This window comes from Brachionichthys hirsutus, chromosome 8 (genome assembly GCF_040956055.1).
Source record: "Brachionichthys hirsutus isolate HB-005 chromosome 8, CSIRO-AGI_Bhir_v1, whole genome shotgun sequence".
NCBI classification, from domain to species: Eukaryota; Metazoa; Chordata; class Actinopteri; order Lophiiformes; family Brachionichthyidae; genus Brachionichthys; species Brachionichthys hirsutus.
Window position 1 is genome coordinate 12,095,087 of NC_090904.1, and position 13,520 is coordinate 12,108,606.

The 13,520-nt window shown below is 46.2% G+C and overlaps 1 protein-coding gene across 1 annotated transcript; it reads right to left on the bottom strand.

Annotated features, from left to right (window-relative positions):
- Nucleotides 1-7,455: 7,455 nt before the first annotated feature.
- On the bottom strand, nucleotides 7,456-11,026 carry fam83d (family with sequence similarity 83 member D). Its single transcript, XM_068742901.1, has 4 exons — nucleotides 10,544-11,026; nucleotides 9,040-9,207; nucleotides 8,787-8,911; nucleotides 7,456-8,640 (listed from the first exon to the last, which is right to left on the bottom strand). The coding sequence occupies exons 1-4, from the start codon at nucleotides 11,024-11,026 to the stop codon at nucleotides 7,806-7,808; spliced, it is 1,611 nt and encodes a 536-aa protein (XP_068599002.1). The 3' UTR covers nucleotides 7,456-7,805.
- Between the last annotated feature and the right edge of the window lie 2,494 nt (nucleotides 11,027-13,520).

Genomic DNA, 13,520 nt, shown 5'->3' on the forward strand with positions numbered 1-13,520 from the left:
AAGCCATCACACAATCAAGACAAGGCAGTGTATGAGACGTCAGGCCAATTTGTTTCCTTCTTGGAGCTACATCACATTAGCAGGGTGGCTATACCCTTGAGCTAAATCCAAGTTCACACAGAGGGAGCGGGCTGCCGGACAGGAGGGCAGCAATGTCAGCACTTTTCAGACGGCTGCTGACATGTATCCGGCAGACTGACAAGTCTGGGGGAGAAAAAAAAAAAGGCTTGATCGTTTGAAATATGGTCCTTTTGGATGTTTCTTTTTTGGAGAGCTTATAATGGCATTTTCTGAGGCCTGGAAGAGAAAGAGCGTGCAGTCAGAAAATTGAACCAAAAAGTTCTCCGGTTAGACGTCGGCATAAAAAATGAATGTGCGTCCGTCTGGTAAATGAAAGGACTCTCATCGGGATCTGATGCTTCAGCCGTGCCGTCCAGAATCAGAAGACGGATGTAACCAAGAGAGGCCAGTCAATAGTTCAATTATCTGGTCTCTGTCTTGCTTAATTAAACACACAATTGACCATCGAGACTGACGACAGTTATCACATTACCCATGAATCCTCTGGATTGGGCAGAACCGCCACTTGACCCCGCTGTGGCTCGACTGGTCTCCGGTACTGGGTCAGAGCGTATCCACCGTTCACCGCCGTGACACTCGTGGAGACTTTATTTCCCGTCACACGTCTCAGGATGTGGACTCTCGGCTCCGCTGAAGAAAAAAAAACAGTTGGAGGGGAAAAATGCAATTACTCCCCGATTATCATACTGCTTCCGTTTGACTTTTCTGACTGAATTCATGAATATATATGAATCCATCTTGCATCTCAATCTGGAAACCCCCACATCTATGTTTGGCTGATGGCATTTTCTTTGTTTCCTTCAAGTGCGTTCTTCCCGGAAGATTAAAGCGTTACCCTGGAAAAACTGACCTGAAAAGACCAGAACTTAAAATTATGAAACTCTCGGTTAATAAAAAAAAAAAAAATGCCATGAATACATTTCCAGGATTTAAAAGGAGAGTCCGCTTTCCTAAAAATCACTGATGTCGGTGGAAAACCTCCAAAATGTCAACTTTTCAGGAACCCAGAAAGGTTTAAGGTTGAAGACTGGATTTTTTTTCTTTACTTTTTTACCAATGAAGTCAAAATAATCAAACTTCAGGCCTAGAAGTTAAACATGCGAAGAGAAGGAATATTCACACATTCTGGAAATATTCGCTTTCCTGCCAAGAGTTAGATGAAAAGATTTCTCATGTCCGTCCAATCAATATGAAGCTCGAGCCTGCAGACAATCAATTAGCTCAGCCGTAACTCAGCCAAGAAATTCATTCATTCATTTTCTTAACCAATTAAATTGAAATCTACTTATCCCAACAATCTACAGAGAGGGGCGGGGCACACCCTGGACGAGCCGCCAGTTAATCGCAGGGCATTCAATCACTCGCACCTGTGGACAATTTAGTGTAACCGATTCACCAAAGTTGCATGTTTTTGGTGAAAGGAGGGAGCCGGAGAACCCGGAGAGAACCCACGCAGACACGGAGAGAACATGCAAACTCCTCGCAGAAAGGCCCCAAGTCGGATTTGAACCCACATACTTCTTGACTGCGCCACCGTGCTGCCTGCCAAGAAATTGTTTCTGCATAAAACTACAAATTGTTGCAATCAGATTTCAGTTCATTTTGAATACAGTTTAAGCAAATAAGATATTTGATGCGCGTTAGCTGCGTGCATTTCATTGTAGGTGCATTTCAAATATAGTACATAGCTAAGCTAGCAATGTGGCAAAAAGTAATCGCCTAAATGCAATTATTCTGCCATGAGTGGAGAGTTAAAATCGCCTTTTAGCGTTAGCATTAGCATTAGTAGTAGTAGCCGCGGTGTGACGTGAGGCTATGTGCTTTTTTTGACGTAGCTCCTCATCTCTGAGCAGCCTGTCAACACACTCGGCGCCGTCCTCATGAGTTACCTGGTCAGGTAGGAAGGATTCGACCTGCTTAAACAGGGTGAGTCGACCGCACAGTGGAAATGAGATGTTTGATGTGATGTTGAAAGTATGTTCTGTACTGTATGAAAGAGGGGAGCTGTTCTCTTCCCACCAACGGGTCAACAGGCGAGGAGATCAGTCGTTCGTTTGGTTCTGAAGTGGCCGTTTAGTAAGTTCTGGAACAGTTTTTAAACCAGCCGTCCGGACGACGGCACCGGCAGGAAGCACCGTTTTCGTGGAAGGATGGTTTTTAATATATTAAGTAAATTATGTGAAGGTTGAGATTTTAAATTTAGTTTCTGTTGTACACAAATTTGCTTGATTTTCTTTTCTTCTGTAATCACTTTAAGCTGTATTTCTATCGTTTACACCCCTTCTCACACTTTGTGATGCCTGTACCCCCCCCCCCCCCAAAAAGAAAAAAAATCACAATCACGCCGACCCTGCCTCCCTGAATGTATCACCAACCTTTGAACTTCACTGCTGCTCCTCTTAATAGCTCAATCTGAAGACTCGTTTAAAAACCCGCTGAGACAGACCGATGGGTAATGGATCGCATTGGCAAATCAATGCAGGGATCGATGGAAGACATGCATCAATAAATGGATAGAGGGCTGCTGAAAATAGACACCAGAGTTGATGCGGATCTCTGCGGGACATGGCTGCGTGAAGCACACGGGGTCCCGTGTCGGCTGATAAGGTGTCAACAACACAGTGATAAGTGAAACTTAAGCTTTGCCGCTTGTGAGGCTGGAGGGCTCTGCACATAGAAAAAAACATTTTGTCCAGTTTGTCTTTCCTGAACAAACAGCGAGTCATGAGGAGCAAAGCATATTGTTATTTTCCAGTTGTAAGTCAGCTTGCTGAGCCAACGAAACGGGACACATGACGCCGTGGGGGGGGGGGGCAGTTTACCACTTGTGCACCCAAGTGGGGGTTATGACCGGATCCTGACTCACTGCTGCGCCACCGGAAGCGCCAGCCTTGAGGTTTCAACATCGAGCGGTAAGAATCGTCTCATTGGCCGATAACGACATTTAATGCTAAATAACACGGCAGCAGACTAAGGGATTAAAATCAATTTAATCTCGGGTTTCTCTAATCTAAATTTACAGATGTTACCTCGTTCTGAAACGCCATATACATCATCATAAACGTTTTTTTTTTCTGTAGAAAGATCAAATTGATGCAAGTAAACAATTTCTCTTTTTATTAGCAGTAGATTTCCTAAATCTTATATCCAGGAGCCCCCCCCCCCCCTCAATTTTTCAACAGCTCCCCCTCCTCACACTCTGGAGAGGCCGCTGATAATTCTTCGCAGACCTCCGCTTTGCTCTCTTTTGACCAGCAAGTGTTAAAAAAAACTACAGCTGCTTCTTATGGGCTTGTTCCATAAATCTCTGCTGGCTGTTGCGGAGCAGCTGTACGATCCTAAAAATAGCAGCAAGGCTTGCCGGACAGCGTGTTAAAGCTCGACATGCAGTTTAGCACAAAGAGGCGATCAACAATACCTTCCACCTGCATTAGCCTCGCTGCTAACGCCTGGCATTTGCATCACAATGCCGGGAAGTGACTGACTGTTGTGCAAACTCAACATCCGAGCGTGTCGCTCTGAGTCACAAACCCAAACAACGGTCAGATCCCGACCACCAGATTCGGGTGCACCTTAGTTTTCCCCCCCGATGAGCAGAACATTCATTATCAGAACGCTCCCTCCCTCGGTGTCGTGACAACCGCCGGCCGCCCCGGCGGAAAACAAAGCCAAGATGGCACGGCGTACACGAAATCATTATGGCAGTGAAAGGTAGGACTCAGCACTGTAAGCACATTTTATCAGTGTTTCCTTTTAGTCAGGTTCTTTCCCTGAATTAAAGAACTGACTGAAATTCCTACAATCCAGCTCTGCTTGTCCAAGCTGATAATAAACCGTGTGTGTGTGTGTGTGTGTGTGTGTGTGTGTGTCTGCCCACACCTGTTTGGTTGCACTATAGGGTAAATTTAATTGCCAAACACCGAGGCTGGCAATGTTTAAAGATGCCAAATTGCGCCTCTGGGAGCGACTGCAGCTCACAATCTGACTAATGAATGCCAAGTAATCGGGGTTCAAACTCATCAAGCATGGTTTCAGTAATTAAAAGGTTTATGTTCAGCACCAGGGAGACACCTCGCTCTGTCAGTGTGTGTCAGTAGCCAAAAACGTGAAGTTTGGTTTTCGCCGGATCCGGACCCAATATCCAGAACGCTGTCCGTCGACGGCCTGACGGTTTATGCGATGAAACAACGCCACAGCAAGTACATTTAGTCACCGATGGCGGTCCAGCACGCGCCGTCACGCTCTCAGGGGACGCCTACGTGGATGTGCAGGGTGATGGACACAAATCCAACAACGGGTTGTACGGTGAACGCTGTCCGCCTGCATTGTCCGGATCCATCCGGTCCCGTCCCGTCCTTTAAATCCACATTTCACACATTGAGAATCAGGACTTTCTATATAAATGACCACAAAATAGAATTAAAACTACATTTAACACAGTTGGCAGCATCAATTCATTGATCTCATTGTCTGTGGAATATTTCTCCTAAATTAAAGGACCACTGTTCCCGTTGTCCCGTGTTGCGCCCCCCAAACGTGTGCACGCTAACGCCGGCTTCAGCCTTGTGGCAGTATTTAGTGTGAATGAATGAATTCGGGCAGTTATGACGAGATCTTTGAATGGCAGGTGGTGAAAAACAGATATCTGTTTCATGGGAATAAACCGTCGGCATTGCCAGAGTTCCAACACTCCTCCTTATAAGTGGAGCAAAGGAGGACATGCTGAGAGAGAGATAAAGAAGGCAGGGATCAGATTTTGAGGACAGGACTCTCTCTGCTGGCTGAGTCCTGCTAGTGTAACAGCGAGCGCTCGTCTTCCTCGGGATCCCAGTCAATGGCGGAGAGAAGGCTTTTTATATAAAGGAAAATGTTTAAAAAAAAAACACACACAAAAAGAGAATAATCCGGATTGTTCTTTTTTCTTTTTATTTAGGTTTGCAATTTAAATTCTCATCTATAGAATGGGAAGTGACGTTGCTACGCGTCCTTGTTTACGGCCAGTGGTTGCTATGCAGCAGCCAATACCGTTTTCTCACACGTGAACATCATCATTGATGATTATGTCGAGATCGATATCCCATCGGCGGCCCTGTTCTGCGTAATGAATGCAGAGGGCGCGCTTGCCCGGGTGGAGACGCGCGTTCTACGGGTGGAGACGCACGGCTCCGAGGGCGCTCCAGGCCAGCCGTGGTTTGTACCGCGGGCGAGGTGAAGTGGAGAAAATGATAATGGAGCGATCAAATGAAAAACATTTTCTACGCAGCTGTTTGCTTTTAGATGCATTTGATATTTTGTCATTAGTGTTTGCAGTCGTAGGTTCGTAAATCAGCGGTGGAAGAAAACGCGCAATGCTTTTTTATTGGAGGCGCGTGCACGCGCAGTTTGGAGGCAGAATCATATTTAAATGATCACTAACGTAAAGCAGCATTAAAGTGCCGTAAACTCAGCTGGTGACACGTGAGGTGTTTGCGTTTGCAAAGAAACAAGAGAGAAGATTAATATCAAATAGTGTCTTTCAGATTCTTCACTGGCGATTTGTAACTATTTTTGTGCGTTTTGCATAGTTTTTTCTATACAATAAAATTCAAAGATGAGACAAAAAAAAATATTTGGAACCCTGAATTCTAAGATTCATTTTATTTATTTAAAAAGGATCCCCATTAGTTGATACCGTGGCATCAGCTCATGTTTTACATCAGTGTCACTCGAATAAATGTGGAGTAAATATATATATATAGTGAAATATAACGTAAGCTAAAATGTAAATGATCAAGACGAGTGCAAAGAAATCTTAAAAAATATATTTTAATGTTAGTTGGGTGAGTTTACTGTTTTATTTTGCCGACTACAGAAAGTACAAGAACTGCTGTGCCACATGACAATAACCTTCACAAAATGATTTCAAAATATGAGTCCTATTAAATACAGAACATCGTGCTGTTCGATGACGTCTTCTGTCATCGATCGCTTGAAAGGTGCACACAATGCAACCTTTTCATGTCCATCGTTTGTTGTCCCTTCGTTTGCTCAAAAACACGAGAAACTTTGGGTCATTTCAAACTGCGTTTACTGCACAAAAGAACTGGAAGGCAATTCAAAAGAGTTCAAACCTCCGGCAAGGCCATTCTCAAGCAGAAATGTTTCCAGGCTTTGTTCCAGTGATTATCAGACGTGCTTCGTTCTTCATACAAAAGACGGACGTCACTGAATCACTTTTCTCATCACAATCGGCACGTTCAATGAGCTGCAGTCCGTGTCTGTCTGTCCCTGCTGATCCGGGATCCAGATCGCCTCAACGTTCAGCTGCTACTTCCGGCTTTCTTCATGTGCTGGATCCCATCGCTCCTCCCTCCTCCTCCTCCGTGGAGTCATCCACCTCCTCATCGAGGTTAACTATTAGCCACGTGGACGCTCAAGTCAGTGATACATTGATAACTCCAGGCACGCTTCCCAACGGAGCCGGAACACCGACGTGTTTCTATCGTTCACGGCAGGACCTTTGATTCCAAGTGTGGAATGTGAAGCCTGGAGCCGAGTTGGTGCCGACACATCCGCTAGTCTAATGTCCCTTTTCCACATAATTGCATTAGAAACTATCCACGTGGCGGCTCGGTGGCGCAGTGGTAAGCACTGTTGCCTCACAGCGAGATGGTTGCGGGTTCGTCTCCGACTTGTGGCCGTTCTGTGAGGAGTTTGCGTGTTCTCCCCGTGTCTGCGTGGGTTCTTTCCGGGTTCTTTCTGGGTCCTCCGGCTTCCTCCCTGAACATGCAGCCTAGGCTGACTGGTGACGCTAAATTGCCCGTAGGTGTGTGTGTGTGTGTGACTGGTTGTATGTCTCCGTGTTGCCCTGCGATGGACTGGCGGCTTGTCCGGGGTGTCCCCTGCCTCTCGCCCATTGACTGCTGGGATTGGCTCCAGCTTGGCCCGTGACCCGATAACGGATTAAGCGGTTGGGACAATGAATGAACTATCCATACTATCCATACATTCTAAATCATAATCGTACATTGCAACTGGAATTCTGAAGTTGCGTCTGCGTGATTGTAAAGCAGCGTTAATTTAGTCCTCGTCTGCAATCTGTGACAAAGTTTAGCATTCCAGAGCCGACCTGCACAGCGTTGGGATTCGTTGTGTAATCAGCAGAGGCGCCGGTATCACAGATGCCGTCTCTAAACTAATTACATGAAGGAACTTGCGCTGCACGAAGCGCAGGTGCTCGTCTCCTTTGTGAAGCTGCTTTTGCCGTTTGCCTCCCTTTGTGTGCCGGAATTCCTGAACAAATGTTCTCTAGGACATTGTTCTAAAGAACAGCGGAGCTATAAGGGAACACAAAAAAACAAGGACTCATCTGCAAAACAAAAAAACAAAATACTGTTTTATTTATTAGAAAGAGGCAGTGAGAGCCAAGCGGCTCTCTGGAACGTTGCCTTCACAGCAGTCAGACATTCAGCAGGTCTCTGGAGCCCTAATCGTCCTCGGAAAACGACGTTCTTTAATGTCTCAGGATCTAAGGATGATTATCGTACAGTGATTCATATTATAATAACACCTGCAAGATGTTAATATCAATTACAAATGTGTGTTAGCATTGCACCAAAACACTTCTTCGACAGAAAAAAAGGAGAGAGAAAGAAAAGGAAAAAAATTAAAAGGAACAGGACCCAGACGACAAAAAAAGAAAAAAACAAGAAACCTGAAATTTGACAGAAGAAGCTAAAACGATTTCAAACACCTTTAAGCTCATTCCGGAAGACGAACTCGTCCACACATCTGGCTCCTGGCCACGCACGCTTGGCTGCGCTTTCACCAGGCGGGCTGGAGACAGGCTCATGAACACAGTCTTTGTGTTCCCTCTGCCTGCTGTGGACGCCAGGTCCGTGAAGGATGTTGGTGACGTCCGCCAGCTCCCGTCTCTGGGAAAGCGTGGTCACCATGTGCTCCAGCTTGGAGCGGATGGTGGAGTAGTGGCGCTGGCGCTCCTTGGTCAGCTTCAGGAAACATTCTTTTAAGGTGCCGTCAGCAGTCGTCGGGGTGGGCGAGATCTTCCTGGGAGACGCGACGCAGGGAGCCGTAACTCGGTTCGGCCCGGTGATGTCGGGGCGTTGCGCGAGCTGGGCGTCGGTCTGGGTGGAGGCGTGGCAGGAGGAGGAGGCACCGGGGCCGGAGACACTACCAGCCAGGATCTCCTCCTCCATGTGCTGCTCCTCCGTCCACTCCTCAGCCCCGATGGAGGACTTGGGAGTCGGGCTGGTTTTACGGTGATCGGGAGTCGAAGGCTCATACGTGGGGCGGATGGCGAGAGATCTGAGCTTGAGCGTCGGGGTGCTGGTCAGACGGACCGGATCCGGAGGCCTCGCTCTGGCCAAGCAAGGCGAGGAGGCGACAGACCTTCTGAGGAGCTCCGAGACACCACTGTTTCGTTCACCCGGAGGTCCTCGGGTGTTTAAGGGTAAAGACTGGGCGTAGAGGATTCGGAACTCCTCGTCGAATCTTTCCGTTATCTGGCCAGAGAGCTCGAGGAGGTTGCTGGTGTTCAGTTTTCCGTCTGTCCAGTTGAACCTGCACAGGAAAAGGATTTAACGGCCTGAAACTGAAGCAATCATCCAAACACATCAGGACTGGATCTTACTGTTTGAGGGTTGGTGCATGAAGACACCGAGAACAATTTCTAATATTGGAGTTAAAATGCTTTGCGGGCCGTTTACCTGTAGGAACCCGTCGCCACCCGGTTTCCATCAATCAGCATGAACCTCTCGTGAACCTTCCCGGTCACCCGCGCTCCCGATCTCGTGTAGTAAGTACTTCCGATTATGACTCTCACTCTCACTTGCTGTTCAGATCACACAAGAAAGCAGAGAAGGATTGAGACGGCAGCGCAGACACGCCCAGTCCTATTCAACCCTGAATAATGTCATGAAACGCTGAGTCATGTCTTGTTTTACTGAACCGACAACATACCTGAAGGTCATCCAGACAAACGGCGGCATTTCTGCACATCTTCAGGAACGCCAGAGAACACGACTGGTCCAGCAGGATGTAGACGGGCACGTTGCGGAGGGAGGCTGCCTCCCGAAGATCCTTGAAGATATCTAGATCTGTCAGGGAGTCCGTAACTATGGCAATCACCTGCAGTGGAAAATTACAGACTTGATATAATAGAATTCTGTTTAGGGCTGCAGCGGTTCGCTCCCACACGAAGCGCATCGCCCTGAATTTCTTAGTATTAAAAGCGAGGCTTCATTCAGACAGAGCTGCAAATCTGCCAGACACACAGTAATGTGTGTGCTGATGAGCGTTCTATTGACTGGGGCCTGTTACCATGGCAATCGGCAGTAACGCTTGGTCAGCAAAGCAGTTACTTTTATACAGGAGACAAATAGGTGCATTAAAAGGCTAGCCTTTATTTCCCTGAGCTTTAGGGCTGCGCAGGCTTTTACGTTTTTCACAGGGAAGGGTGGAATTTCCCACGCCGCGGCGAGGTTCTGTGCGTCGAGGCACAAAAACGGTTATTTATGCGTCTTGGATTTAAAGAGCACAAGTTAAATCTTTTTTCAAAATGAACCTCGGTGAAAGTTGAGTCACCTGCCCTCTGTATCTGCTTTCTTTGGGCCTCCGTCCAATCACAGCCCGCCATTTCCATTTGTTGGTCTCATTCGTCTCTCCTGATTGATAGGCGTTAGCATGTTGCTAAAGACGCTGCTGTCAACACCATTCCTCCACCACATTTTGATCCCAACTCAAAGAGGAAATGCAGAGTTTAAAGCTCTCAAAGGGAAAAAGGAACACAAGCGTTCCCGGAGGAGAGGCTCATGTGGCGAGCACACTCCCCTTTCAAAAGCAGGAGCTGGAATGACAGCTCCCATCAGGAATATCGTCATGAATATTCATGATTCTTTTCTTTAGGGGAGGGGGTACTTTAATCCTTGTGGTCACTGCTTTCTCTCAACATTTCAAACACCTGAACTATTAATTTTCAGACAGAGAGAGAAAAAAAGCTAAATAAATTCCACAGGGACAGTCTGGTACTTTGAGGACATGATGAAAAATATTTTAATATGTGACTCATATACTCACAAGATCACCTAGTTTTTGGGAGGAGAGCTTTTTTTTTTTTTTTACAAACTGACAGAATAAAAACATAAAACACGCACACACACACACACACACACACACACACACACACACACACACACACACACACACACACACACACAAAAAAACCCTACAGGAATTCTGATCCAACTGACAGACAGTAAACTGACCCCCCCCCCCCAAAAAAATATATATATATACAAAAAAACATACAACAAATACAACATTTAATGTTGATTTTTGTTATTCTAAATGCGCGCCTGATCTGTCTCACCGGGGTCGTCCTGGTTTTAACATGTGTCGGAAGTCACAGATAAAGCTACTTTAAATAATAATAATAATAATGTGCTGTTCATTCTTTCTTCCGTACCTCTTTAGCACTTTGAATCATTCGCCTCGCAGCCTCCTTGCAGCTGTAAATGCACTCCCCGTAGCTGGGCTGGAAGTGCGCCACGGCGCGCGTCACCCCCCGGTAAGAGTGCGCGGTGAAGGCCGGCCAGCCCAGCTCCAGCGACGGCGGCTCCACGTCCGACACCTCGGGGAAATAGGTGACGGATGAGCAGTCCACGGAGCTGCTGAGGGTCTGCTCCGCGGCCTGCTCCTCCCCGTGCGCGGACACGGACGCGCAGCGCGGGGGGCGCACGGCGGCGCTCCGGATTCCCTGGATTTCATCCTCCGACAGAAAGTTGGGGATCCTCTCCTTCCGGAGGAACTCCGTGAAGCTGTCGACCCCACCGGACAGCAGCTCCTCCAGGGCCAGCCGGTGCCTCTCGTTGTACACGCCGTCAGCCCCCCCGGTGCGTTCGGGCCCGAACCGCCCGGGGGAGTCGTCCAGGAGCTGCGACAGAGCCATCGCTCTTTCCCCCAGGTAACGTTCGCAGGTAACTTTTTTTGACCTACAGAAGTCAAATTTCGTATTTCGTCTTTTCCCTCCCCGCCCCGCCTTCCTAGCTACGCCCCGCCCTCCTAGCTCCGCATTGGCCGTCGGGAAGTTGCCAAACCAGCAGAGCCTCTCCGGATTCGCTGAGGCAGACTGTCAGGCTAATGTAAAGCTAATCTCATTGGTTTATTCGGATGCAAACAAGCGCTACTGTACCGCCCTAAGTCCCGCCCCGAAGTGGTTTCACTGCGGAGATCTGGGCACAACGAAGAGGTCTCACTCTGACACCTTTTCTTGCGCTCACAGTATCGAATGAGAGAATCTTCTTGTTCATGCCAAAACCCTTCTGAAGCAGTCAGAGGGGGGGAAAAAAGGGGCAAATTTCCCAAAATTACGATTTTATTGTCTCAGAATTCTGAAAAATCCCTTATTTAAAAAACAAAAACAAAGTCTACATGTAACTTGAAACAGATGATGGCAAGGAAATGAGCATTTGGCTGCAATTTCCAGCTTTCTAGAATGGGGTTTGAGTTTGAACTGCAGCTCTGAGGCTGCTGAGCACAGATGACTAACTAATAATACCATCTAAATTACTTAAAACATTTGGAAATGTCTCATGTGACACTGAAACTGTGTTTAAGTAAATTAAGTAAATGAAAGCTCCATTTAGGAAAAAAATTACGCAGTTATATTCTTTTAATTTAGGAAAACAAGGAGATTTTCTTTCTACAGCTTTTCTCAGAATTTTGAGATAATAATCTTGTTAATTCAGGAGGGCAGGGCAGGTTTTGTTTTGTTTTCTCCTAAGGGGGAAACCACATTTATAGTTTTGAAGGCATGAAGCGCAGCGTTTTCTGTTTTTTTTTTGCGAGACATGTCACCAACTGAGCCAGCAACCCGTGACTTTTAAAGGCATGACACTTGGCACAAGGGTAGAGTTTGAAGAAGCTATGCCTGATGGTTGCTTCGTTCAAATATAAGTTTGAAGTTTCATGGATTTTGAAATGAGGAAGAATTTGGTGGCAGATAAATGTAAGGATGAGGATCCTGGGTTACTTTTATCTGGGTTTATTTTTTTACTTTTTTCAATATTGTAGGCCTTGTTTTGTGTATTCATCATAAAAATGATAAAAGTCCAATTAAAAAATGAAAATGCTGATGTCCCTCCACTAAGTTGGTGGGAGGGGCAGTTGAGTGGTAATAAGTATTCCATCACAGTCCAGTAACAGAGCAGTCCAGTAATAGAGACGTGGCGCTGCTGCCAATATGAAATATGCAGAACCATTCAAATGCATGCCATGTTTTTAAATAGATCCAGATCCAACAAAGGAATCATGTGTTGTGGAAAAACAACTGATTATAAACACATGATTGCAAATACTAAGAGTACATTTACACGGTCAGAAAATCACAGTGGCGCGATGCTAATCGGTGTTCTCCTCAAGGTGATACAAAATGGGATGCAGTTTATGTGCTCGTTGCTGAGAGCGTCCACATCTTCTGCAAGACGCTCGAATCCAAACAAATGTCTGAAAGGGCTCGTAGGCAATTTTATGGAAGCTTGCATAGAACTCAGGCCAGAGAAGCACAATGGGTTTCAAATTCATCACAAAAGCAATTTATTAACAAGAAATCAGTTGGTCTCAAGGATATTCAGTTATGCTGAAATGACAGCAAAAAAAATAAATAAAGTATGTGTTGAAAACAGAGACTGGGAGTCATTAAAACAGTGGGCAAGGTGCACAAACTGTGTGTAACCATAGCAACAGTATCCACCTCTGGTGGATGCTGTACAGGGGCGCAGCACGAAATCCTAAATCTTGTACGCAGGCATTCTCTATGTGACTCTCCCCACATTCATGGCTGTTCATTCTCCTACCTTGGTATTTAATGCCTGCTTTCCACTTCCTGTTCTCTCTGCAGCCACAGAAACGGCACCATAAACCTAAAGCCGAATAGAAACTGCAACCACATGCTTCAAGGTTGAGGCTGTTTTACGACATCCCGTCCTGATATACAAAACGAATTCATCATGAGGAATAATATCTGTATCGCTGCGCCCTCATGTCGTATTACCCTTAAATAAATTTTTTCAGGCTACCATGTCGGTGTGCACGATTGCATTAGGTAATGCAATGCATGTTGTGTGTATATGGACAAAAGCTTACATTGTTTTTGCAGTCCTACTTAAAAGTAATCTAAAAATAAATAAATAAAGTGCTCCAGATCAATTCGATTTGGTACCGAAGATAATCGGGAGACCTTTTGGGCGCCTCTGATCTGTGTCCAACATGGATAATGTCTTGAAGACAGTCCTACAGGACACAAAGCCAGGACTGTTAATGTTGGGGCTCGTGCCAACAGAGCCAAAAGAACTCGACAGACTCGGTTACTTTAACAATAACCTTCCGACATTCCAACAGGATTCAAAAAGGTGCAGTATTATCAACAATTAAAAACCGAAATG

Bases quoted from the DNA above. Each gene is read 5' to 3' on its own strand.
- fam83d (XM_068742901.1), bottom strand. From the start codon at position 11,026: ATGGCTCTGTCGCAGCTCCTGGACGACTCCCCCGGGCGGTTCGGGCCC. The intron at 9,208-10,543 runs GTACGGAAGAAA...TTTCCACTGCAG, and splicing joins TGATTCAAAGTGCTAAAGAG to GTGATTGCCATAGTTACGGA. The intron at 8,641-8,786 runs GTAAACGGCCCG...TTTCCTGTGCAG, and splicing joins GTGGCGACGGGTTCCTACAG to GTTCAACTGGACAGACGGAA.